Source organism: Styela clava, chromosome 14 (genome assembly GCF_964204865.1).
Source record: "Styela clava chromosome 14, kaStyClav1.hap1.2, whole genome shotgun sequence".
Classification (NCBI taxonomy): Eukaryota; Metazoa; Chordata; class Ascidiacea; order Stolidobranchia; family Styelidae; genus Styela; species Styela clava.
In genome coordinates this window covers 18,255,411-18,283,370 of record NC_135263.1, presented here as the reverse complement: position 1 = coordinate 18,283,370, position 27,960 = coordinate 18,255,411, and the positions used below count along the sequence as shown (strand labels likewise).

Genomic DNA, 27,960 nt, shown 5'->3' with positions numbered 1-27,960 from the left:
ACTATTTTTCACTTCACTCTCGTCTCCTATGGTCGCCTTTTGTGATATATTTCTTGCTCTTACTCTTTTCAATATGTTTAAGAAAACGGGCTACCAGAGTGTTTTGTCTCAATTTTTTTCTTTAGCATCAGGGTTTTCTGTTCAGTATATTTATTTGAATTTATATGTTCTTTTGAATATCCATCATACAATCAAATTAGGATTTTTCTCCTGCAGAAAGGAGTAGTACTAAGAAATTCATTTATATCAGAATGCTAAAGGAAAGCATACATACCAATGCAATCCTAAAATTCCGGGAACCATCTGCAAATGTTGCTGTGAGAGAGAAGATTGTAATAAACCGGTATTTGGATGTCTTCCAAGTAAGTATTCAAGCTTAATCCTTGTCCATGTACTTCACCACTTACTTTATGGTCGTCGACAATAGACAATACTTCTGTAACACCAGGTTAAAATTATACACACGCAAAACTGTGAAGTAAATTTATTCGATTTGAATAACAATCGAATACAAATATTTTCAAGTAATTAACAGAATAGTGATTTATACAATTATTTATTTATGTAAATTTCTTCCCGTTCAACATACCCGGATTGTCGACCATTGAAAGTCCAGAGAAATTATGAATATATTTTGAACCCCTTACATGAAGCGTTTCACCCAATTTCTCCAATCAAGGTCTTGAACAAGGGAACATCCAGTATCAACGTATTCAATGACTCATTTCATATAGTTTATCCCCGTGCCGTTCGTGTCGGATAAATATTCGAGAAGTAGGATCTGATAATAACACATTCTATAGAGCTAAAATATGAATATATTTTGAACTCCTTTTTATAAAGAGTTTCACTCAATTTTTCCAATCAAGGTCCAGAACAAAAGCTCAACCAGACACACGGAAAGGGTTAAAGTTGATGTTAGTTCTGCTCAAATCGTTTTGTTACGTAGCAATGCCAGGGAGTCATCGATTATCGGCGTCTAGTGGTTTGATCAGAGCCATTCTCTGGTTTGATAGCACCGGCAAAATTACGAAGGCTGTCAGAATGATGTCGAAAGCAAAACCTCTCAGTGGCGCACAGAAACGCAGAAAAAGGGCAGAAGAGAAGCACGTATGAAAAAAATTAAAGTAACCAAAATAAACGGCAAATTTTAGGTTACCATTGCCTTTTAAGAGCGACATGTTATGCTTTTTGACGAAATAAAAAAAGCGTTGTTTTAGCTTATGTCCGAGAATTTTTAAGGTCATTTCCACGAAATATTTTGCGGGGGGGGGGGCCCACGAGAGTCTTGCTTCGCCACTGCTTGGAGACAATTACTTTCGCATATTGCAGAAGTTATTGTAGGATCGTTTCTCAGTCAAGACACACGTTATTCGGCACGTTCATTTCTAAACCTTGGCAGCGGCGAAACTTGCATTAGTTACGTAATAATATGCTCTATCGGGCTTGCCCATGCAGACTCAAATACCGTATGTGTTGTGTATGTCGTATTTTGCGCATGCACATTCCTCTGCTCGACCTGTTTTAAAAAATACAACAGGTGCTGCATGAAACTGGTCCACGGCTATTTTTTGGGGTATTTTATTAAATGCACTCAACATCAGACGCGATCGACCACTCGAGATGTGGCGATCGACGTGTTGACCGCCCCTGCTATATTACATCAGTTATGGACGGCATGTGTGATATGATTGAAATTTAAGGCAAAATCGAAGTTCCTGACGATGCGCACAATTATTTACAAACATAAATTTGGTTCCAAATGCGTAGCTGGAAGTTCATTCCAAAACACACTTTTGGACAATGTAAATTGCAAGAAAAGAAAAATGCCGCGCTATTCTCGGTTACTAACGAAAATACAATAAAAAATTAAGTACGATCGCAATGTGCTACATTTCTTCCGAAGTTTATCGTCGCCGCTGCGCGGGGCCATCTTAAATTAAGAATAAAAATACGATATTCATTATAAAATGAATATCTCATTTAGAGCCTGTGAAAAAAATGTGATATTATTCTTATAAAAACTAAACACGATATTCTATGGTCGCAGTATTCGCTATTATATCTCCACAGCCCTAAGACCGAAATTCGTTCAGAGGGAATGTCATGTCATGCAATATAGAGTATTCTTAAGTCTCGTGTTTTGAACCTGATTCGAATGAAGTATTGGCATGTTTCTAGTATTTGCGTCCTGCCTTGTCACTTTTATTCCAGAGGGCAGTGGTTCCCGCTTATTGGACCCCATCCTGACGCGTGTTCAGCATTCCAAAAAACTCAAATGTACTTTTTACCACTGTTCATTGTATATAATAAAAACAAACCGAAGGTCAAAATGTTCACATTTAATACACAAACATTTACAAAGTTTAGAATTCACAGAGCACAGAGGTATTTATATTGTTATTCTGAATCCGTCGATCATGCAATCCATGCATAAGATCCAAACACACTGTGACTTGAAATAATATTTCAAGGTAATGAAACTACGGAGAACAGGGAATTTCGTTTTAAGTGAAAAGTAGCCTATGCAGACAAAAATGCATTAAACTTGATTTGTGCCCTAGTATTATGTGGTCCCCTAGTTAGGAACCACGACTTAAGGAGAGTTTGGAATAAATTATCATTTTCAATATAAAACAGCCAAGGCTCTGTCCGATACAGATAAGCTGGTAATGCCCTTAGTATCAATGTTGAAAAGCACACCAAATGTAACCATATCATATCTGGGTTAAAGAATTAAATTCTAGTAAAGCCTATGCAGACAAAAATGCATTAAACTTGATTTGTGCCCTAGTATAATGTGGTCCCCTAGTTAGGAACCACGACTTAAGGAGAGTTTGGAATAAATTATCATTTTCAATATAAAACAGCCAAGGCTCTGTCCGATACAGATAAGCTGGTGATAACCTTAGTATCAATGTTGAAAAGCACACCAAATGTAACCATATCATATCTGGGTTAAAGAATTAAATTCTAGTAAATTTTCGTTGATATATTATATTTGTTGAACACAGACAACTAATGTTTTAAATTAAGATCATTATCATTTTTTATTGATGTCCAGAAACACTCAGCTTAACTCTAGATATAAACGTCAAAATGCGCAAAGTTTGATGTAGTATATAATAATGTACAAAATATTACATCTGTTTATTTCTTTCTGTTACCACCTGCTAACATCATTGCAATTCGAATAAAAATGTTTATGGCATCCATATATATACTCATTGATGCGTTCACAGGATCAAAAGGTCTGGCTGCATAATTTGGATGGGATTCTGCTGCTTTGACAATTTTTTGTGTGTCATACAGTAAGAATGCTCCAAACAATACCAAGCCACCATAAACAGATATGGAGTACAAACTCATTCCCAGTGCTCCTGTGGGTGGAAAAAATGCAGATCCCAAGCTAGCAACAAATACGACACCAAGTCCTGCAGCTAAAGGACCACCCATTGTAAGAAATTTTTCACTAGGTGCACACATTGCCACTGTGGACAAACCACCAACAACTCCAGCAGTGTACCAAGCAGCCCTCATCAGGAGTGGGCCACCAAGAATAGTGATTGGTGCAATGACAGCACCTACTACCGCAGTGTGCAATAGCCATGCAAGCTGTTTTGAACCAAACCCTGGCTCATATGCAATGCTTCGACATATTACTGATGTACCGATCATTGCACCAATGGATAGTACCATTGCCATGATTCCATTACTTGAAACAATTCTCATAGCTGTAGGATTTTTAGCTATGGCTAAAGCTGTTGCAGCAGTAGCTCCAAGTGACGCCCCAAAGTATAAATATGTATCTTTAACTCTATCCCGAACATATTTTGGCCACATTGCTGCCTTATCAATAATGCCTGCTTCATTTCCTAAACCCAGGCCATAGTAACATAGAGCTCCGATTCCTAATGCAGATGCTCCAGCTAGTCCAAGCTGCCCCACAGTAATGGCAGTAGTTCCCCCAACAGAAACCTTCTGAGATACAAAAGAAGCTCTTCCGCCCCTCGCTCCCAACTTCTGTGCTGTGGTAAATGTTCTTGTGACAAACTTTGTAGATGAACCTGTATCTTGAAGAACACATCGCATAGCAGATAGGCTTGATTTTGATGATACAACATTTTTCACACCACAAAAGTGTCTGGCACTGATATTAGATACTAATGGAAGAACCCGAACAATCATTGTTTCATATAGTCTACCTGCTGCTTACACAAATGTAGTCCTGTAAACTGTACTTATCATTAGATTATATAAAAACTTTATCCGGCAGAATTATACATACACAAAGATATATCAGTGAAAACAGCTTATTTATCACCATTTTCATTGTTAGATTAGAAAGTGGGCAAACCATGGTGGTGGATACCGTACTAGTGTTCACCTCAAAAGCACAAGCTATAGCTTTATAACTATTATTAGCTCAATCACTCAAAACAAGCAGCGGTATTTTTCAGTCTTGGCATGGATTTGAAAGCAAGCTCGTAAAAATCAAATAACACCTCAAATATTCAATTATTATACACAGATCAATATGAATGGGATATGTATGGAATCTGAGGCGAATGTCATATATTAAGTTTCTTTGGAAATTCAATGATGAATTACATAAGATGTGCGCATTGACGATTTTCATATTTAGCCTGGGGAAGAGGAAAGTCGTTAAGACGGCCTAATCATACTGCTGTACTGTCATATGGCATTCAATGACCTCTAATCCGGTTACCGATATTGTATAGTCTACAGGTACTGTAGCCTATATCTGTATATTCAGATATCAGGATATTGCAGTAGTCTATTCTGGTATTGTAAGTGTTTATTCTCATTACAGCAATGCCAATAGACAGATCTGGCTTTCCGATGACACAGTATACTAATTTGAACTTGAAATAAAAAAAGCTAAAAAACATTAAGCAGAGATCAGGAGATTGAGTTCTCTGATTTTTTATATCTTTTCATTTTATGTTTAGTCGGTTTACAACAAATAACAGAATAATATCTGAATATTGCAAAAATTAAGTTGCAGAACTGTGTCGCACCGACTGTTTCTGCTACAGGGGTGGTGACTCCTCTATGGGCCAAGGCCACGGCCCATCTAATTGGGCCACATGGGCCGTGGCCCATCAAGCTATGGGTCGCGGCCCATCAGAAAAATTCATCTATCTTACCAAAATTTTCAATTTTTACAAAATTGTCAATATTCGAACCAAAAAAAAATCGTGTGATGCCACCAAACCTTTTTCTTACAATAAGCCTATACATAAAAATAAAGCAAAATACCAAGCTACAGAAAAGGATACACCTAAAGTCTGAAAGTATGTGTACCAGGTTAGGGTTAGGACAAAATTTTGTTCATATATTTCACATTATACAGTTATAGTTCTATTATGAGTTCGGGGAGTGGGTAGGATTTACAAATTTATTAGTATTCATTATTTTATCCCTTCACACAACTTGATGGGCCGAGGCCCATTTCGATGGGCCGTGGCCCCGGCCCATGGGCCGTAGAGGAGTCACCACTTCCACTCTGTTTCTGAGCGAATTTTCTAAGATATACCGGTACCGTAGTAGGTACGGTACATCCAAGAGCGCTGGAGCGAGTGGCAAGTGTTTATTCTATGACCAAACGATACGGTAATTTCCATGCATCTGAAAAGATGGACTGGTACCGGTACCTATTCGTCTATCAGTCTATTCCAGACCGGTACCGGTACCGTATAGCCTATTTCTGTATTTAGAACACGGCAATTCAGCAATTACCGGTACGGCACAGGTCATGTTGACTACTTACAGACTTACGGTTCCTTTTACTGGAAGCCTCAAAAAATCAATAAGCTCGTAACTGAGCGGCCCGTGTAGAAGAATGATTGCACCATCAGTTGTAAACAAAACAAAAAATTCTGACCTATGAACCTAAAACTAAATTTTGCAGATGTATCAGAGCGTAAATATGTAATCAGAGCTATACAAAATCGCAAACGTCTAGAGCCGCCAATGCGCACTCTAGTTATATACACCTCAATGGCTATAGAGCAGGGGTGTCAAACATGCGGCCCGCGGGCCGCATGCGGCCCCAGAGAATTTCCAATGCGGCCCTCGAACGCTTAACAATAATTGTAATATTTTGTAAGTTTTTTTTTCATCTAATTTATTATTCACACAAAAAAAGGACAATTTACAGAAAGTAGTTTTGAAAAATTAATTTTTTTGTTTGTTTTCAATTTGACCCAATTATGGATACACTTCAAGCTAGCAAAAAAGAACACGAATAAAGTAGCATTTTCAAAAAAGGGGGTTGCAAAATTTCTGTATTTTTTAAAATTCTAAAGCACATTGTTCAATTTGGCGCATTTCTATCAGCACAATGAAAGAATACAATATAAGTAGACAATATCAGAATAAGCTCAGCAGTCAATATGACAAATTTGAAGATCAACTTGGAATAGAATATTTTTATGTGTTTATATATATATTATTATAATTAAACAACTACCTAGTTACTAAAAGTCAATATATATAAATCATAACCCAAGCGGTCATATGCCACGTGGTGCCAATGGTAGGCAATGTGGTGGGAAATGTATGGTCCGAAAAGTCAGTCATTACTTTTGTTAACAGTATAACCGATAATCATGTGACCCCGTTAATTAGAGTTGGTATTGTAAAATCATTTCAGCCCGATATTAGTAAGCTGGTGGTACAAAAGAGATGCCAAACGTCAGGACATATGTAATGAAAAACATTGAGTTTATTCGTTAGTATTTTAGGGGTATATATTTAGGTTGAGTCATTTTTATTATGTATTATTTTTTTTTATCAAATCTTTGTTCAAAAATGTTTCGGGTAGTTGGATTTAAAAAAAACTTGGATTTTTATAATAAAGAAATTTGCAATAATAGTAAAATACCAAGAAATTAATATGTAAATGCCATTTGAAATTTTAGAAAATACCAAAACTTTATTCGGTTATTTAATTGCATCACAATATATGTCACAAACTACACATATCTAAAAATATGCTATTAAGTTAAGTATACATTATCATAATATATCAAAAGCTGTTTGCGGCCCTTTGCACAATTCCCAAAATGCAATGCGGCCCTTGAAAACTCACGAGTTTGACACCCCTGCTATAGAGGACTTGCACGGGTCACGTGACCTTGTTTACTAGACGGCAATTAAATGAAAACGTCCATTTGGCTCCTGTCAGTTGAAAGTCGGATTATACGTTTCCGTTTTGTTTGGCTGTTGAAAATGCCTATTTCGTATTGTTCCGCTGGCTGTACGTATAGTATAGACAACGAAATGGATTTTCAGGTATATTCCACTGTTTTCAAAAGATCCGGAACGTCGCGCAATGTGGATATCATCTATTGGCAGGACTGCTTGGTGTCAAGTCCAGAAGCCATCTCACTTGTGTTTCACTGTTTGCGGACAGCACTTCGTTGATGGTGAGTCATAATGTGCCGGTATTAATTTTTTTAAATATTCATAAGCTTCCTCATTTCAATGGAAAGCAGACGACAAACTACTGTTATTAGTAGGCCTACGTGCAGATTTGACTCGTGTAAGGTATTAATCAATAATTGCCAAAAGGTATTTTTCCCTAGTTAGCAGGTAATCTATTAGTAAGTGTGAAAAGTTGAATAGATAACTAAAGTTTAACGCCTGTGGTTATGCAAAAAATAACCAGAATTCAAATGAATTCTCCATCTAAGAATACGCTCGCCACCGCATCTCTGATCCCTCTGGGAGTTTCAAATCCCATGCGGGGATAGTTATGTGGAAGGGGATTGCAGCTCTCCTTCCACTGAGGGTGGTTCACACGACCGCTGGTCGATTACGACATCCCCCACCATCAAGTCCATGCTTCTAAAACAAATAACTGGTTAACTAATCCCGACATAGAATGGTAATCGTACGATGTTGCACCTTGCAATCTGTCCCCAACCACAGATAAATTCCATCCTAATAACTACCCACATTGGTATGCATAGTTGCGCTTTAAATTAAAAGAAATCTTCATTAATGGTCAGAAGGTGTTGTCTGATTGTTACTTATCGATCTTAAGATCGGTAAGTATATTGATAGGTATTTGTCTGTATGTCTGTCTGTGTGTCTGTGTGTGTGTCTGTTAGATGCACGCGATATCTCACGAAAGCGAGATTGAATCTGCTCCAGATTTTGCATGTGCATTCATCTTATCTCGGACCAGAGGCCTATTGATTTTGGGCGAATTATGTCGTATAATTAGCGAGTTATCAATCAATTATTGATATAGTGATCTAGATTTTTGTAAAGCGAGAGAATTTTGAAACCCGCCGAGTGTGTGTGTGCGATGCGCAGTGCGCAAGTTACAAGAGCGGATGAATCGAAACTGCAGTTTCTGTTTTGGGGGATCCCCTAACTATCGATCGATAAGTCTTCGGTTTCCAACCGATATTCTCGTTTTGTTAGTTAGCAGGTAATTTATTACTGATCTGATACACAAACTTGGCACTGTCAAATGATGATTAGTGTTTAATTTATTTTCAGGAAAAAGGGAAGATAACCCATTATCAGCTGCCCATATGTCCCATCGATATTTGAATTTTCGCTATCCCCAGAGAGGAAGAGAATAGTTAGAAAAAGGGGGATTTTAAAGAAAGGCAAAAGGCAGGACCATTTCAACAAATTCTGTTAACTTGTATGCGTTGCAATATTAGTTTGCAGTTGTTAGCATAAACATTTAATGTGTCTTTCGACTAGACCTACCACACTTTAAAAAAGCCGCCTACACCCCTTTTCACTAGAACCATAATACTGTAAAATATTTGATAAAAATTACCCCCGAGGCATCATATCTTCCATTTGAAAGGGCTGTGGAGGCAGATACATTTTTTGCTCTAAATTATGAAATGATACTTCCAGGTTATCTTATCCTTGCTTATAGATATCTTGAGGTTAGTGACTCCAACTGACCCATGCATGCCACACTGAAAATTCTCTTGTGTACCCATAAAACAAGGCTGTTGGAGCCTTCAGACCTTGAAAACAGTCGAATTTGAGCACGATGGATTCATGTGAAACACGTAATATGCATTTAGTGGCAAAAATATCCCGTCCTGAGCAGCACCGATTCACAACCTCCTGCCTATTGAATCAAAACATTAGACAAATTGGTGTACTGTGCGCATTCACAAATCTTTGCGAATCAAGTGTGCCTTTTGACTAAAGAAAAGTTAGCTCAATATCAACCTAGTATCTGCAGATAAAACCAATTGTTTTTTAAAAATACATTTCTAATGTGCTTTATTTTTCAAATATAATTTATAATTACTGTAAAGTGTGTGATACATTTGGTACCATGAATACCATTTGCAAAATAGCTTGGGTTACACCCCTCTCGAATGAAAGTTTAGACTCTTAAGTCATATCTCATAATATTCTTTAAACAAAATGTTACGGCCAGCCGGCTACACATCAAAATTTCCTTTCAGATCACAAAGTCGCAATATTACGCCTCGCTAAGTTCCATTGGCAACTGTATCTGGCTGTAGTATCGGTATCCAACGTTAGACTGAAACCTTCACTACCAGACCCACCGAAACAATTTTTTTTTTCTTGATAGGATCGTCTTGATGTTGCTTTCGTTAAAGCACAATGGACACATTATCTCCACCAATCCACAGTAATCACAAGTTACTTTGTCATTACGATAAGCATCAATAAATGGATACTGAGGATGTATTATGAAGTCACGCAAGCTGAGGTCTTGTGCCACTGTGGTCTTTTTGCAACTTATACTTTGCCATCCATCTATTCCATGGTCGCACCCATATCTGTAAGATAATGGATACAGATAAGAGTTTTCTTAAAATCTAACGATCAAGGAGTGTGAAATTTGATTCCGGGTAGCATATCTTTTTTACCAATCACAATAAAAAGCATTTTGGGGGGGGTGGCAGTTATTTGTTTTCAGAAGCATGGACTTGGATGGTGGGGAATGGTCATAACCGATCAGCGGTCATGTGAAACACCCTCATTGGGAGTAGAGATTGAAACCTGTGAAACGACCAGGGTGATCAGGGATGCGGTGGCAAGCGTATTCCTAGATGGCGAATGCAATTGAATTCTGGTTATTTTTTGCATGAGCACTGGCGTTAAACTTTAGTTATCTATTCAACCTTTCACACTTACTAATAGATTACCTGCTAATTAGGGAAACAATACCTTATAGCAATTGATTATTAATTCCTTACTGTCTTACACAAGTCAAGTCTGCAACCGCAAGTAGGCCCACGCCAATGCCTACTAATAACAGTAGTTTGTCATCTGCTTTCCATTGAAATGAGGGAGCTTGTGAATATTTAAAGAAATTGATAACGGCACACTATCACCACATTATCACTCACCATCAACGAAGTGCTGTCCGCAAACAGTGAAACACTAGTAAGATGGCTTCTGGACTTGACACCAAGTAGTTCTGCCGATAGGCGATAGATGATATCCACATTGCGCGATGTTCCGGATCTTTTGAAATCAGTGGAATATAACTGAAGATCCATTTCGTTGTCTATACTATATGTACAGCCAACCCTCGTTGGAAGTAGAGATTGAAACCTGTGAAACTACCAGGGCGATCAGAGATGCGGTGGCGAGCGTATTCCTAGATGGCGAATTCAATTGAATTTGGTTATTTTTTGCATGACCACTGGTGTTAAACTTTAGTTATCCATTCAACCTTTCACACTTACTAATAGATTACCTGCTAATTAGGGAAACAATACCTTATAGCAATTGATTATTAATTCCTTACTGTCTTACACAAGTCAAGTCTGCAACTGCAAGTAGGCGCACGCCAAGGCCTACTAAAAACAGTAGTTTGTCATCTGCTTTCCATTGAAATGAGGGAGCTTGTGAATATTTAAAGAAATTGATAACGGCACACTATCACCACATTATCACTCACCATCAACGAAGTGCTGTCCGCAAACAGTGAAACACAAGTAAGATGGCTTCTGGACTTGACACCAAGTAGTTCTGCCGATAGGCGATAGATGATATCCACACTGCGCGATGTTCCGGATCTTTTGAAATCAGTGGAATATAACTGAAGATCCATTTCGTTGTCTATACTATACGTACAGCCAACGGAACAATACGAAATAACCATTTTCAACAGCCAAACAAAATGGAAACGTATAATCCGACTTGCAACTGACTGGAGCCAAATGGACGTTTTTGATTTATTGCCGTCCAGTAACAAAGTCACGTGATGACAGAGTTAACACTTACAAGCCGAATTACATGCTCAAAACCATTTTTTTTAATAAAATATGCAACCGCGTCCGTTCACACTTACTTATAGCTATTTTTAGCCAAATTTCATTTACAACTAATTTTTAGAAACACAACTGAAAACTGACAAATTACACGCAAGCCAAGTTTATTTTTTCCAACCCGTAAAAACTCAAAAAAATATATCACAAGCACAAATTACGTAAAAGTGATAATGTATGCCTACACAGTTTTACTGGAGAAGGGAAGTCGTGGGGAACCAAAGCTGGTTATCGAGCAACGACACCCAAAGTACCTTTTTTAATATTTTCTGAAAATTTCAAAGCGATTGGTACAGTATTCAAAAAGAAATGCGATTTCATCATGACGAAAGAGAAGAATACTAACAAGAACAACAACATAATATTGAAACGATCATTATGTACACTGACGTGTTCAATAAGATGAACACCAAAAACAAATACATTTTTGATTGGGCACTAGTGACAAAATAATGGGAAATTATTATTATAGAGTATATAGCATATGTTATAAATGGGCATAGCAGCAATACAATTATAATATAACTTGAATACGTAAGGAAATAAACCTAGTCTTTTTCTCATTTATCCATAGCCATCAAGTAGATGAATTTTTATTCTCTCACTGAATGTTGCAAATGAGTTTTCTTTAATATTAGACGGAATTTTTCCCAAATTAGAATGTCCTCTGATTTATTGTTAATAAAAATGAGCATCGAGGGATGAAATAAGTCTTTACTGTAACACTCCTTGTGGCATGGCTATGGATGGTTGAAACTTCAGTAAAAGAGATGGGAGAAGCATATGATTTTCGAAGCGATACCTAAATTTGGCAATTTCAGAAAGATAGATATCTTTCAGTTGTAATGGACCTTTCCCCCAAGCATCGACTTCCTTGTTTACTTCGTGACATTGACCAATCAGCAAGATGCAAAATGCGGCGTAACAATGTTCCTTTTTCGCATCCGCTCAGACACTTTTCCCACTCAGACAGATTTTCAGGCGTGGTCGTAAACATTACCTCGTTTTCGCGTTTTTGAACTCTATTCGTTAGTTTTCAGTTGTGTTTCGGAAATTTAAATATAAATCAGGTAATTCAATGATCAATCTGTCTTCTTAGGAGTTTTCATGTAATTGCAGTAATAAAAAATTAGTGCAGAAATAGCTGTGATAGACTAGGCAAAAATTCTTTACCGTACTTTTAAAAAACAGATTGTTGTATGCAATGAATCATAATGATGGTTTGAAACAAATACGAAATATTCCATTTTACAGGCACCAACTCGCGAAACCTCTTTTTAAAATGAGCCCCGAAAATTTGCAATGGTAAAGGGGGTCAAAGGTCGGAGAAAGATCCATACACCGCGACCACACTGCTTGTATAAGAATTAGTTTTGAACATAAGAATAGGAGGAACACAAAATATAGCAGAAATATCACAGGAAGTAATTTGGCACAATATCCTCTAATATTAGATAGAAATAACATTGAAATAACTGCTAAATCAAATTGGATTCAGGCAAAAATAATTACTGTTAGTGATATCTTTGGCAAAACAATATATGATATTTCCAAAAGAGTGTACCCCCAACTAGAAATCTCTGCAATAAGTACTTCAAGAAAAAACTGCTTGATAAATAAGTGCGAAAATGAATTACGGCAAATATGGGAAGCACTTCCAACAGAATGGAGAGAGATTTTATCAAGGAATAGGGAATTTGGTCAAACAAGAATATTAATTGATAGGTACAATGGGTCGAAAGACTTAACCACTAATCAAATTTACAGGATTTTACAAAGTAAGAAAAATGATACATTTTTGAAAAACCATAAGGAATACATCTTTAATAAATTTCATCTAAAACTAAGGCGATTAATTGGAATAAAATATGGAAAACAAATATTGGAAACAAATATAAAGAGTTATGTTGGAAGTTAATTCATAATGGGTTGCCCACTGGAGACAAAATAAAACACTGGTTCATTGATGAACCAGGAATGTGTGTCTTATGCGAAAATAATGTTGAAGAAACTGTGTGTCATTATTTTTAGAATGTGACTGGTCTATTGATTTTTGGCAATGGTGTTGCATAGATATTAATCAAAATACCATTATAGCAAACGATTCGGGATGCAAATCAAAATTAATCACAATAATATGCGTAAAATCAACAATTTGGAATATGATGATAGATAAAATTAAAGGAGTATGCGTTCAATTTTCAAGTGTAGCCTGTTAGGGATTTTAAATTTACTAAAAGCAACCGAAAGAAATGAATTATTGTTATATGAGCACATGGATGATCTTTTATATGGGTCAATCATGATGTAAGTTTATATGCAATACCATACTCTGAAAATTATTGAAAGTATGTTATTTGTACATCATTTTCATAAGAGGATGATGTATCGACTATGAAACATAGATGGCGAATGGGAAAAACCCAATATGAAAGCGTGGATTTTCTCTGTCTTAAAAAAAGGGATAAGAGGATAAGAATTTACATATTGATCACGAGGGAGAGGAAAGTCGATAAGACAGCTTAATCATATGGCGAACCATGGCCCCTCGTCCGGTTACATTACCATTCCATGTCGGGTATGGGATTAGTTAGTTATTTGTTTGTATCAAAGCTTTATCCATGAGAAAAACGTTCCAACTTACCCAATATTTATCACCATCCCAGATAGCACAACTACGTCGGAACAACCATGGCCGAACGTTGTTCGAACCACCGGCCCAATAATGGCGAACAACCATGTTCCAGCGAAGATTTGGCCGCTGGGCCAACGTCGGTCCTTTCGCTGTAATGCAACCGTGGCAAACGGTCGGGCCAACGTAGGCGATACGTTGTAACACAATCATGAAATATGGCCGGTCCAATGTGGGCGATACGTTGTAACACAATTGTGACATATGGCCGGGCCTACGTAGGCGACACGTTGTAATACAATCGTAGTATATGGTCGGGCCAAGTTAGGCGATGTGTTGTACAGACAGGGTATGGATCTATACTACATAGAAATTTCCCACTAATCTAACATTATTTATATAATAAAATACAAAAGATAACAAAATGTCTTTATTTTACAAATATGTATACATGTAATAAAATTAATCAGAATTCGTTGCCAGATCATCCAGAGCTGAAAAATATAAAAATTCTGTGTTAAATTGCAGTATTAGCAAATTACAGCACCAGAGTTCAAAGCCTAGTCTGAATGACTGCATCCCAACAAATTTTCAGAGTAGGAATCTTAAGCCAAGATTCTGCAGTCGCAAATGTGTGAGTGAAGCTTACATTGACAAGACGATAATAATTAAGAAATACAGAAATTCTTGATTCCGCAAGGGGGGCGTAGACAATGTTTTGAGGGGAATATTTGTTGGAGGGAATAATGATGATTTGAGATTTTATCTGACTAAAATGTCTTGGAATATTCCTTGTTGAAATTCATCTATCTTATTAGAAACATCATGCACCATGATTAGTCTATTTGTTTAATTGATTTACAATAAATTTAATTGTAACTTCATCATTTGCTGTTGTGCTAGGGGGGGGGGGGGGGGATGATAATGTAAAAAGTACCGTAAGGGAGCGATGATACAAATAAGTTCGAAAACCACTGTTCCCCATTATGCACCAAACTCTGGCAACATTGGATTGGCAATTTGGCAATTGACTAACCATAATCAGCTTGGCGATATCTCCTTAATAAATATTTTTCTATACTGTTCACTTTTGTATACAAAATCTACATTCAATTTCTTTACTGTTCACAGTTGTTTACAAAATCATTATTCAATTTGACAATCATAATGATAAAAATGAATGGTGTGGCAACTGGCAAGTACATTTTGTTTACTACCCAACTTATCTAAATTTTCTCGCCTGTTTTTATTTTATTATATCTCTGTTGTTGTTGTTGTGTGTGTGTAACTTAATTTAATTCATGAACACGATAGGCATCTTTTTGGCAAAACCTTATATTCTTTACGCTTTAATCTCAATTAAGGTTTTGTTTTCACTCCAGATTGTCAGATTCTATTTAATCAATTTTTGTTCATTTCCCTTATGAATTATCTTAAGCTGATTTGGAGTCAAAATAATCTTGTACTTATAAAATAGAAGAGGGTAGCAGAGCAGAGAAAGATGGTGGTACAATATGATAAACATATTACATACCTTTAATAGCAGAAACTAAGGGCGTCCCACTCACTCCTTCTTATCCACCGCGTCCTGCACAGTTGAAAGAGCGGGCGAGTAAATTTGTTATAACTGAGCTCATGATTCTCCAATCCAGTCTTTCTTGGAGCAACCTCCGAGACTTGACAAATATCCTATCTGGAATGAGTAAATAAGCACAATTATGAGAATACATTTAATGAAAAGGTTTCCATCCGTTGCAAAAGCTCTATGTTAATTATCGCGAGTATCTACTCTAAAATATACACATATGTGTTTTGTCCACATTGCATTCGTATAAAAGTGAACAATTTTAATATTGCAATCGGATCGTATTTAGACATTTAAATAATCTTCAAAGCGAAAATATGGGGCATATTGTATTTCATACATAATTTCGAAGCGAAAAACAAAACGACAAAAAATAAAAGGCACTCAATAAGATGAGACCCACCAAAGGTATTTTCACCTATTTTACTTTCATGTTCTGTTTAGCTTTCGAATTAATTATGGAGTAATCTGCAATATTTTAACATTGTACTAAAACTAAACAAATATTCTGAATCTCAGAGATTTTTACATCGTGGTCTTCATACGATGGCATGTGTTACCGGTCAGCGAACTCTTTTAAATTAATTTTGCTTGCCCGCTGGCCGCTGGGGTAAAAAGGTTGGGAACCACTGAACTAAACAGTTAAGTACAACCATGTTACACCAACGCCCCGCAAACTTACAGTCGATTTTCATCAGAATGATTAAATAGAATATTCAGAATAGAATAAATTGATTTTTAATGTTTTCTCGTTGTAGGGTCGCAAGTATCTGTAGTCTGTGATTTTACAAAAATTGGGGTCGCGGAAAAAAAAGTTTGGGAACCACCGCCATAAAGTGTCCGTAATCAGCCTATAAAAATATTTAACTTACGAGCCATTTTTTCATCCTTGAATGTATTCTGGATCAAAATGTAATCAGACAAATGTCCGAGTCCACACTATAATCAGTGGAAAGTTGCAGATGCCGTAGCTTGTAGCATAAGAGTTTCTACCGCCTGTCCCAACAATTTTGCCATGGACTGGATTGGAGCATGGCTTGATCTCTGAAAATCAAGTTAGTGTTACCCAATGTATAGTACGTGATTGTCTTTCAGATGATAAACGTGAACGAATGGCCTATACTAATTACCAGAATATAAATTTTTCATTAATATTAATTACCGTATTTTCCGGCGAATAAGACGAGGCCTGTTTTTAAGCCTGAAAAATGGGTTTTTGCATATAACCGGTTAATAAGTCGGGGTAGTAAAATCGCATCAGCGTCGGGAATCTTAAATTACCATGCAATGCCTTTCGAGCGGTCGCCGCGTTTGCGCATTGGTTAAAATAGCCTTCAATGACTTTTTCTTGTAGCGTAATATTCAATCCATATATGATAATGCATATATGATAATCACAGCATTGAAATTCCAGATTCGCAGCACGAGAATGTCGATTTATTTAAACTAACCAGATGAGGACGTGGGGGATGCTATCGCCGAAGATATTTTATTTCCCGGATTCAATAATAAGGCGACAAAAAAAATGAAAATGATCATACTCGCCTAATAAGACGACCCCCCCCCAAAATCAGGCCAAAAATTTGGGTCTAGAAAGGCGACTTATTCGCCGGAAAATACTGTATTAACCACATGATGTTGTACTAGGTAATTATTCAACCGATATATCTAGCAGTATTGTGCAATATTTTATGGCACAGATATGCAAGGAGCTACTATCAAACTATAAAACAAAAACACCTGTTTTGGGCATTGTCCGCATTGAAACATTGAGATGCTTGAAATGACACAGTGTATGATTGCGTGAAAGAGGGAATTGAAGCAGGTGAATTTTCCAGTCCATTGTCATAGGGCCTATTATAAAATTGGTATATATCATTAAACTTACAATGGTAATATTGACACTTGACAGAATATCTAATCGGTAATAATTATTTAGAATGAACGGAAAAAAATGGATATTACACAAAATATGTCCAAATATTTGTAAAGGATGTGTCGTACAATACTTCATGCTTTTAGAGTCGCTGGGCATTGCACAGTTGCATGCACACTTGGCAGTCATTGTACAGAGATGGGCTTCGCCCAGTCGCCCGAATCTTTTTTGCTAGCGGTCTACTTTCCAATTCACTTTAAAATATAATAACACTTAATTAAGGTTGGTTGGGTAAGCTTACATAGCATAGGCCTATATACTGGAAATAAATCATATTAATATATACCCAATATAATTCTATTGAATTTTAAAACAAAATAGATATTATTCAGAAATCAGTAATTTATTTCTCAACAAAGCTGAAAATATGAACTAGAGCAGGGTTGGGCAAAGTTCTCGGACCGCGCGCAAAAATTTTGCGCACCTAGACTGGCGGGCCATGTCGCATCTCGCATGTGTGGCGTAAAAAGTTATACTTTAAAAAAAAAATTTTATTTAAAGTGTTATAAAAACAAAAAGGGAAAACAATAATCCTTGAGCTATTCTTCACCCAAAAAACATCAAATTTTAGTTTCAGTTTGATTGTGGCAATTGTTAAAACATATTTTAAATTTCAGCCAATTGAGATCTGTATTTAGATTTGTTGAAATCATCAGACAGAAGGTTCACAAATGTGCAACTATTCAGATTACTGGATTAAATTGGGCTGCGGAAATGTTTGCACTTAGACAAATAAAGTAAATATAAAAAATCATATCTAGGGATGAAGGACCAATAGCCTACCGGTAGACTACCGGTACTCGATAACGAATACTGGTAAATAAGAGATGGCAACCTCAGAAAGTTTAACAAAAAATGCCAAAAGACCAAGTACGGTACCTACCGTACCGGTACCTCATCTCGTTCTGTCGTTACCGGTACCTACGGTGTCCAGGGATAACTATGTAACTTTTACCGGTATGGTACCGGTACCGTATCACCCTTATGAACCGTGATCTGACAACGCACTTAGGGTACTGTACCGGTACCATGAGATTAACTTACACGTTACAACTATCTCTACTTTCGCCATTCATACTATGACAGCATTAAAAGTTCAATTTCACTGTCCCATCCACGGCAAAAACCTCGCAACAGGATATCGATTACGAAATACAGTACCGCCAAAATGAATGGCGACCTCATGTGCTATATTCGAATCGCGCGCCCATTTCATCGCGTAATAGCGTGTTTCGTTGAATGCCAATCATGGCCTTACCATGGTAAATGGTTGTAAAACCGCGTACAACGGTTGCCGGCGGATTATAACGTTGGCCCAACGTAGTTGTGCTATCTGGGATATGGGACAGCCCTGGCTTCACGGTCCGCCTGTCGTGGTTACGGCAGCAAAAGTTTACCTGCCATTGGTTTTAATTTGCTGCCGCGGTAATGGCAGCTCGTCATTGGTTCGTGGCAGCTAAAAAGTCAGTCGCCATCATTGAGGTGTATATAACCTCAATGGTTGCCATCATTGGTCGCCATAGGTTTGGCCGTAGCAGAGAGAGATTGAGAGATTTATTGATTCGTCAACTAAAACAAATGGTGACCGTACATTTGAACCCATGTACATTTGAACCCATGCGTATATCCACGGGTTCAATCTATATGCGGGTGCTAAAACCCATGGGTTAGGGTTAGTATGGGTTTAACTATCCGTGAAACAAAAAAAATTCCATAGGTGCAATAGCATACAGGTGCAATTGTCATGGGTTCAAATGTAATGGAACCAAAACAAATATAAATATGAAAGCATAAATACAAATAAATAAACACTGTTTATGGTAAAGACTGGAGGGAGCGATACGACCATACGGTCATCCAAGTCAGCTCCCCCCATGGCAGCCACGGTATGGAAATACCGCTATGGTTTTGCGGCAGCTGCAGACGCCACAGAATACTTAAAACTGCACTTGCAATTCTGACAACTTTGGTTGGGAATTTTTGGCAATTGACTCTGATCAGCTTGGCAATATATTTTTCAGAAAAGTTTATCTTTACTGTTCACTCCCATTTATAAAATCTATCAATTCGGCAGTGGCCAACATTATGAATTTATTAATATGGTGTGGCAGGTAATTTTTATATATTATTATTTTTTTGACTACCAGTACTGCAGTATGTAATTTATCTTGTCTTCTTACTTTATAACTTCTGTATGGTTGTGTGTGTGGGAGCGTGCGTGAAATATTTCAATTATTTTAGGTGAGTGAACACGTACCGCTTCTTCTTGGCAAAACCCTCCATCTTATATACATTGTGTACGTTTTGAACCTTATCTAAGGTTTTGTTTGCTCTCCTGATTTTGTAATCAGTTTTTATTTTACATTTTTACCAATCATTTTATTGTTATGCTGATTATGGAATCGAAATAAACTTATACTTATGTACAATACAGCAATCTGGCATTGTACTGGCAATAGTGATTTTTAACCTTAAATAGATTGCAGGTTTATTGTTTGACCTTGCGTTTTTGAACAATTTCAATTACACAGCAAATAATTAGTTAAGATTTTTAAAACCAGTTTTGAAACCAGTTTCCAAAAGACACACTGAATATGGCGGGAAAAGTTATTGAAATTCTTTCAACCCGAAAGCTTGTGATGTTATTTATGTTCCTTCTGGTTGTGCAAATCATATTTTTTCTGATTGGTGGTTTAATTGCTCCTCCTCCAGCTCGTGCTCAAGAACACATTATGACAAATTGTATACCCGAAGGAAACAAGTCTGGTGTTGTCACTAGGCAGAATTGTGACCCAGTTACAGATCTTCAAGGCGTCAAAGTTACAGGATTAGATCCTAGCGATCTTGTTCTTATAGCACATATTCCGAGGAATCTTGGAATTATGACAATGACACCATGGTTTCAATACCTACTTGCCCTACTTCAAGTGAAAATAACATATAAAACTAATAATCCTTATGTTTCACATGCACCGATGCGTTTGGATATTCATATATTGTACAGTAATGAGGACAGTTCTGCGGTTAGAAGAGATAAATTGGCGTGGAAAACCTTGGCAAGATGTGAAGAAGATCGCATACTTGAATGTAATTTCAATCATGATTTTGATGAAGAACATGAAGATTATGAGTATGATTGTGAGTTGCTGCACCTGTTTCAGTTGGGCTCAATTCCACATAAACGTTATCTGATCAACCTTCGTTTGCCGGTTGACGTTACTGAAGATGGTGGTATGTACAATCAGTTCGGCAATGCAAAAGAAATGTCTGTGATTGCAATACATCAAAATGGTGGCTTTACTCAGGTGTGGACAAGTCTCAAGTCAGTTATGACGGTCTTAATGATATTCCCAGTAATCTGGTTCTGGAGAAGAATCAAACTTCTTGAAAGAAAACCTCTACTGATTGAAAAAGCCATATTCTCTTTGGGAATTTCAATCCTATTCTTGAATATACCTATTGAATTGATTTCGATATTTATAGAAGCTCCCTGGATGCTATTCTTCACAGATATTCGCCAGGGCTTCTTTTATGGTATCCTGCTTGGTTTTTGGATTATATTTACGGGAGAACATATGGTGAATCCTTCACAACGCAACAAGCTTTCAACATATCGTTTTCATTTGAGTGCTATTTTTATTTCTCTGTTTGCTCTGTTAGCTTTTGATATTGCTGAACGTGGGATGCAGTTGGTGAATCCTTGTTCCACAGTTTGGACGCACCACAACTTTGCAATGATTCTCATTGTGGTTGCCAGTGTAGCTGGTTGCATTTATTTTCTACTGCTGTGCTACATGGTTGTTAAAGTTTTTCGCATAATGTCATACAAGCAGAGATTCATTACTTCTATACAAGCGAACAATTTCAAGACAGTCGTCTTCAGGTTTAGACTCCTTATGATACTTTCAATATCTACTGCTGCCCTTACAATTGTGTTTTACATACTTTCACAAAAATATGATGGAATGTTGGATTTTGGAGATCATCGTGTTGAGGTTAACTCTGCCTTTTTCACAGGAGTTTATGGGTTATGGAATATTTATGTTTTCCTGGTACTCTCAGTGTATGCTCCATCACACAAGCAGTTTGATGTAGATGATACTGACGAAATGGACAGTCGTCAAGAACTGATAGAATTGCACCAGACTCCGGGAGGAGATGGGGCCCAAAGTCAAATCACAGATCAGATTCGTATACTGGAATTAACACATCAAAAAAGTGCTGAGGACTGAGACCTAATGTGAATATTATTGGCATGGATGTTCTTAGAGACACATTTCTGGAGTCCTAAACTTTATTTTCAATCTTCTTAGACCTAATGTGAATATTATTGGCATGGATGTTCTTAGAGACACATTTCTGGAGTCCTAAACTTTATTTTCAATCTTCTTACCCTGTGCTGAAATTTGATAGTATTACTTTACAATGCATCCCTGAAACATGGTCTTATTAAAGAAGATATTGAAAATAAATCTGACAAATTATCATTCCAAACTAATAAAATTAGACTGCTCAGGCGTAAAAATATCTCCCATGTGAGATATTATTACTGAAAATAACTTTTTTTTGATAACAGCTGTTGGTGCTGCATGTATTTGCTAACATGAGATATTTTATATTCTTGCACAGATCTTGTAATTTTTCTGTTCTGTATATTGGGAACTTACCTTCAGCATTATTATTCATTGTGCCATTTGTTACTTTCATTGTTGTATGTACAATTCGCAACAGTATTTTATACAGGCGATTTTTCTTTATCAAATGTTTTAAACCACTGCTTATCTTTTCTAAAAATCATTGTTCACTCGCTTTTGTATCAGCAAAGTGTTGGACGATGTAGAATAATACCCTGCTGCTGTAAAACAACTTTTTTCTACCTTATTCGTTGTCAATTGTTCTAATTTTGCACACAACTACAAATTCTATATCGCATTCACTTTATTTAATACAGATGCTACTTCCATGTTTCCAGAAAATTCATCCTGATAGTGTTAGTTAGGGAAAACCTGTTTTCATCCATTCAAGGTCTCGATAACGCTTAAATTATAATTGTGAATAAATGCATATTATCACATAATGTGTTCCGTATTTTTTTCATTTTCTGCATTATATGTTACACTGCCAAACTTACCTATTTTGCTTCATATATCATTTTCATCAAGTTGTCATAGTCAGTATTCTTTTACATTATGCTAAGTGCCCACTCGTTATTGGTGACATGCAGGCGCTTGATCCAGAAGTCAAGTTGTCTAAATAAAGTGCCAAGGATGGGAAGGAATCATTATCCTGAACGGCTACCATCTATTGATGAAACTGCGCAAAGATTGGGGTGAGTGAACTAGCATATGCAAACTATGATAGCGTGTAACAAGGTGTTTAGAGGAAGCTTTTTATTCTGTAGAAATACTGATCATGATTAAGTTAAAAAAAAACTATGGATGATTCACATATCCACCCATACATAGGTTTGAAAAAGGGACTGACATGTATCCAGACTACCCACTCGATGAACCACCAAAGTTGTGGATGGTTACACAGATACACAAGCTGAAGTTTCGCCCATACTGGGAGAAAGAAGCAATGAAGGATATGGGTTTGTACAAGGTATTAAAATAAAGTCCTTAACCGACATCAATAAGTGGTGTATTGCAATTGCTACAAATTAACTTTGGTCTGAATTTATTTGGTATTTAAATCCATAAAATCCTGAACAACTACAATAAGATAAATAGTATTCCTAATATTTTATTATTCTTTCTTCACAGGTAAATGACATTTCAGTGCAGATGAACACAGCAAATAATAATGAGAAACTTTGGCAGGTCAAACATTTAATCAGGTATTATGATTTTGCTCAGTTCTCGTGGTGGTAAATTCAATTAGGAAGGCCAAATAATACAGACTATTGTCGTATGCTAACTTGCTAAGTACCATCAAATTTTCAGAATTCATCCAATTCAATTTCCAAATGGCCTCCCAACTAAAGAGGACATAGGTGGGACACATTTAAAAAGTAATGGTGAACTCATCATCTTCAAACGATTGGAAAATCCCGAGAACGAAAATGTCCTTGCACCAGAATTAAAACAAGAGCAGTGGAAAGTTGTAGATGGGTACAGGATGTGCAACAACTGTTCAGCCAGACGATGTATCAAATTACAAATGTGTCAAAAACTCTGGCGACAACGTGGCAGAAATCATCTGGAAAAAATTGGTCCTAAAATGTTCAACTATGTAGATCCACCTGAAGCCAGACAAACTAGTGATGCAGAAGGTGGTGGTACTTTATGACCAAAAGATCGTTTCTCAGCATCATCATGCGATAGTTAGTCCATCTTGCTGCAGTTCATGGCTTAGCTGTGTTTGGAGGTCACTGAGCTTTTTCTTAAGAACAGAGAGCCCTGACAGAATGATGTTCTCTGGTTTTATGGCTCCTGTAGATTCCACATTGACGAAAAATTTGTTTGCTTTGCCATTCGGATCAAATCTGAACAAAAATAAATTTAATGGCTACTGTAGCTCATTGTGGTTTTAATAAAACCAAGCCACGACAACTTACTCTGCTTGATGTCTATCATCATCATCTGTGAGATCACTGTGTTCGCTCCTAGGCCATTCTTCGGGTTTTGGATAAGTTGTGTGACGAAGTGCGTTATCTGGGTCATATTCGAAAGCACATGCACAAACTGTTTGCCATTTAGCATGTTCCTTTCCTATATTTATATTGAAGTTTCATTTATCCAACGAATGTTTCTCATCGAAAGCATTATACAGTAGACAGACATTAAGAAACCCGCTTACCAAATCCCTTTTTAGCATAAGCTTTGAATTTTAGGCATTGTCCTTTTCTTAATTTAACAATCAGTATGTCATCTTGTTCTCCATAATTTTCAACCTCGTCTCCTCTACTTCTCGATGTAACTGGAACAACCTTAGTTTAACATGCAAACGGCATTCAATTCATTTGTTACACAAAATGTTTATGTTTTATGCAATCACTATTAGCCAGCAAAATAATGGGAATGTTTTAAACTGGAAAAAAATATTTGGATATGATTATGACCGAGACATTGGGTAGAAAAGTCAGATAGTGTTTGTTCATTCCATAATAAATAAATGTGTATTTCTCATGAAACTGCAGAATAAATAAAATAAAAAAATAGCATCTAATGGATAATTTTGATTTCAAGAATACCATTTTACCTTTGGATTCATGGATATTAAATCACGAGTAGTAACTTGTCGCGTGCTTTCACTTGTACATTTGACATCGAGATAAAATTCCACTGAACATTCTGGGCAGAATTCATCGCACATACAATCTCTTGAGTACTGAAATCAGGATAAATACGTTCTTCAGTAAAATAAAAAATGATCACTTTGGTTTGAATAATCTTATGTATTAATTACCGTAGTACATCAACTAACCAGGTATGATACATAGAATGAGGAACAATGAGAGATAGAGAACAGACAAAATGACCTAATCGCATGGGCTGGCTATAGGTCCCGTTCAAATATGCTTGGTTGAATTTTACTTATTGCTATTTACCTGAATTTTGTCCACTATCTCATCGGATGTTAATGGAATCAATCCAATCCTATGTGATAAAAACTCATCATTCAATACTGAAGAATTTTCCTCAATTTGAATCCAGTCAATCGCAAGTGTGGGAACCTTAAAATATATTTAAATAGAGTAATGTGAGGCGGGCAGTCACAACAAACAAACAATTTTTCAAAGAAACATGTCTCATATAGAATATTAGAATGGATAACACTTCACTACTTTTTAATTCACCGATAGTCCAGTTCATAAGATTGAAACATGAACTCTAGTAATCTTTATTGTTGAGTCTATGCCATGCTTATAGACATTTGTATTTCATGCATGCGTACAGGTAGAAGAATGAAGTTATTAATGAATGAGTTATTAAAATGTGCAAAGGTTAAAAGTTGAGGATGACTCTGGGATAGCTTAGGAGTTGACGACTGTAATGGCCATGGAAGCAAATAGAAAGCGAGTGTCGGGTATGACTAGACAATGTGATTTATTGTGCTAAGTATTAGAAATTCGCTCGCCACCGCACCTCTGATTATCCTGTGGGAGATAATTATGTGCAAGAGGATTTCTAGACTCCTCGCCAGAAAAGGGTGGCTCCACGGCTTCCGATATGGGCAATAAAAAAATAAGGTAATTCAGCAGCTAGGGTACCGGTATACCCTTAAAGACTGTGTCGGAGTACGGTATCTCTAAGTCGTTCTATGTTACAACAAGATAGGACTTCAAAATTTATCCAGGGGGAGAGGATAGTCGATAAGACAGCTTTTTCATATTGAATTGCCTACATCACGTTAGTGCATTTATGTGGCATGTTCAAAACTCATATCAAGTTTAGGATAGGATAGGATTTACATATTTATCCCGGGGGAGAGGAAAACCGAAAAGACGGCTTATCCATATGGCGAACCACGGCCTCTCGTCCGGTTACCATTCCAAGTCGGGTATGGGATTAGTTATATTGTTTGTTTTCGGAAGCATGGACTTGGTGGTGGAGGAAGTCGTAACCGACCAGCGGTTACGTGAACCACCCAACGACGGCGAGGAGTCCAGCAATCCTCTCGCACATAACCATCCCTGCATGGGATTCGAACCTGCGAACCCAACTTTGGTTTAGCCAACTCTCCGGGTTCTCCATCCTGTTCCTCTCGGTTACCGGTATCAGAAATTCTCACCTCTGCAATAAATACCCGGCGGAGTGAATTTGCAACACTGAGATCTGTATCTTCAATAACAAATTTCACATTGTCTTTCGTAAGTTCCGTGATTGCGATTGTAGGCTGATTGGCGTAAGGCATTGTATTGTTTGTCTTCGATTTGTCAGCGCTAAACCCAGAATAATAAAAAAGCACACAATCGAACCCCTCAATATACGCCCCTGGAAAGAACAGAGCAAATGCAAAATTCGTACATAATTACAATTTGCCGGGTTGCATTTTTTCTATTTTCTGCTGAAATAACTTTTTTCTCATCTTAATGCGTCATTGCCCTTTTTCTTCTTTGTGTTTACGGACACCAAGTGGTCACGTAGCGAAAATGGCGACGGATTGTGCTCAGGGTCTTGTGCGTCTAATATTTTTCCTTTCTGTGTGGTAATTTATTTTAGTTAGAATAATTTTAAGTTATATTTTTGCCATGGATTAAATAACCGTTCGGCAGATTTTTCCTGGTATGAAAATCAGCGTAGAAATAATAATGTAGTAGATCCAATTTTGGCGATATGTCTGTGTGTGCGAGAATCTAAAAACTGTTTGGATTTTTTGCATTTCGCGCAACAATTTTGTGTTGAATTAAATAAAGTTTTTGGAATGTTTAAGTTTAAAAGGTATGCAATCTGATTGTGCGCGTTCTCTCGTGAGATCCTTTATATACGGCGATGTTGTGACTGTGTGATGTGTATTTAAATTCATCTACGATTTTCCGACGCCGTTCAGTCAGTCGTTAAGGAAGCGTAAAAATGCTATACGGGGTACTGAGATTTCTGAATTTATCGCCTTCGTTTAGCTGTATATACTGAAATTGTTGCTTCCTTATTATCTAGTATGAAATTTGCTCTTAAATACCTGCCTCAGCAGTGCAAAAGTAAAACATTTTTATAATATTAACCAGCATGAAGGATGATAAACACAGACCACCCTTATACTTCAGTACTTTGAAATTTTGAGTTTAGAATTGGGTTGAGTTTAGGCATAATCATTCGTAATATTAGTCAATTATAATCTTAATCAAACAAATTCAGGAGTTCGTTGATTTTAATAAAAATTTGCTTTCCTCATGACTGGTGTACCAATTCCATCTTGGTAATTCTTGTCAAATTTACTAAAATTTGGTGTAAAATGGAATGTTTACAACCCGAATCATGTCAACACATAAAAATTAATAAACTACAGATGAAAAAAGTATTTCTGTGATTGGATCAGATACCTTGTCCCACTTTGTAAGCTCCTTATTTAGGCTTCTGCTAGTTAGCCAAATCAACATATCAGGATGAATGATCATTTTTAAATATCACTAAATTGAATAATCTTTGTTCCAATAAATTGAAGTTGTAAGAATATTTGATGACAGTGATGGTTGAATATTTTTCCGGCTTTATTCAAAGCGAAGTTGTCTCATGGAAATATACAAAAACATAAAACTATTTACCGGTAAGCCTACCGGTACATGATATTCAATGCAAATGATGTATTGACAATTTAAATTTTTAGTAAAGCATTTTGATATCTTCTCAATGTGATCAAATTCTTAATTTATGTACAAGATTGTGCAAATACACAACAGAATTACAACTCAACCAAATGATTTTGTTTTTCAATTGACATGCTAAGGAAATTGAAATATCTCTTCCCGGCTCGGCGGTGTGGCGCATCATGCTAAGTGTTAGGAATATGCTTGTCACCGCACCTCTGATTACTGTTCGTG

At 36.8% G+C, this 27,960-nt stretch overlaps 5 protein-coding genes and 1 long non-coding RNA gene across 11 annotated transcripts; 2 read left to right on the top strand and 4 right to left on the bottom strand.

Annotated features, from left to right (window-relative positions):
- Positions 1 to 2,281: 2,281 nt before the first annotated feature.
- LOC120341052 (growth hormone-inducible transmembrane protein-like) lies at positions 2,282 to 4,914 on the bottom strand. The gene has a single exon (XM_039409482.2). It carries the CDS (start codon positions 4,186 to 4,188, stop codon positions 3,151 to 3,153), a length of 1,038 nt encoding a protein of 345 aa, XP_039265416.2. The 5' UTR covers positions 4,189 to 4,914; the 3' UTR covers positions 2,282 to 3,150.
- Positions 4,915 to 9,070: 4,156 nt separating this feature from the next.
- On the bottom strand, positions 9,071 to 11,229 carry LOC144431911 (uncharacterized). Of its 2 annotated transcripts, XM_078119672.1 has the most exons (3): positions 10,955 to 11,229; positions 10,398 to 10,613; positions 9,071 to 9,824 (listed from the first exon to the last, which is right to left on the bottom strand). In XM_078119672.1, exons 1-3 carry the CDS (start codon positions 11,156 to 11,158, stop codon positions 9,741 to 9,743), a joined length of 504 nt encoding a protein of 167 aa, XP_077975798.1. In that variant the 5' UTR covers positions 11,159 to 11,229; the 3' UTR covers positions 9,071 to 9,740. The 2 variants fall into 2 exon arrangements, with proteins under 2 accessions (XP_077975798.1, XP_077975799.1); XM_078119673.1 differs by lacking the exon at positions 10,398 to 10,613.
- Positions 11,230 to 14,333: 3,104 nt separating this feature from the next.
- On the bottom strand, positions 14,334 to 18,608 carry LOC144431949 (uncharacterized). 5 transcript variants are annotated; one of them, XR_013480296.1, is made up of 5 exons: positions 18,522 to 18,608; positions 17,282 to 17,395; positions 16,414 to 16,585; positions 15,491 to 15,649; positions 14,334 to 14,450 (listed from the first exon to the last, which is right to left on the bottom strand). It is a non-coding gene; the product is annotated as an uncharacterized LOC144431949 (long non-coding RNA). The 5 variants fall into 5 exon arrangements; XR_013480297.1 differs by lacking the exon at positions 18,522 to 18,608 and adding an exon at positions 18,372 to 18,488; XR_013480299.1 differs by lacking the exon at positions 18,522 to 18,608 and adding an exon at positions 17,546 to 17,901.
- A 1,382-nt stretch (positions 18,609 to 19,990) lies between these two features.
- Positions 19,991 to 22,639, top strand: LOC120341040 (protein wntless homolog). Its single transcript, XM_078119794.1, has 2 exons — positions 19,991 to 21,752; positions 21,851 to 22,639. The coding sequence occupies exon 1, from the start codon at positions 20,072 to 20,074 to the stop codon at positions 21,707 to 21,709; it is 1,638 nt and encodes a 545-aa protein (XP_077975920.1). The 5' UTR covers positions 19,991 to 20,071; the 3' UTR covers positions 21,710 to 21,752; positions 21,851 to 22,639.
- Positions 21,733 to 24,642, top strand: LOC120341062 (uncharacterized). Its single transcript, XM_039409495.2, has 4 exons — positions 21,733 to 22,806; positions 22,943 to 23,081; positions 23,243 to 23,316; positions 23,423 to 24,642. Exons 1-4 carry the CDS (start codon positions 22,667 to 22,669, stop codon positions 23,766 to 23,768), a joined length of 699 nt encoding a protein of 232 aa, XP_039265429.2. The 5' UTR covers positions 21,733 to 22,666; the 3' UTR covers positions 23,769 to 24,642.
- On the bottom strand, positions 23,140 to 26,490 carry LOC120341058 (DNA-directed RNA polymerase II subunit RPB3-like). The gene is made up of 6 exons (XM_039409489.2): positions 26,214 to 26,490; positions 25,030 to 25,155; positions 24,681 to 24,809; positions 24,279 to 24,408; positions 24,037 to 24,190; positions 23,140 to 23,964 (listed from the first exon to the last, which is right to left on the bottom strand). The coding sequence occupies exons 1-6, from the start codon at positions 26,334 to 26,336 to the stop codon at positions 23,793 to 23,795; spliced, it is 834 nt and encodes a 277-aa protein (XP_039265423.1). The 5' UTR covers positions 26,337 to 26,490; the 3' UTR covers positions 23,140 to 23,792.
- Positions 26,491 to 27,960: the final 1,470 nt, after the last annotated feature.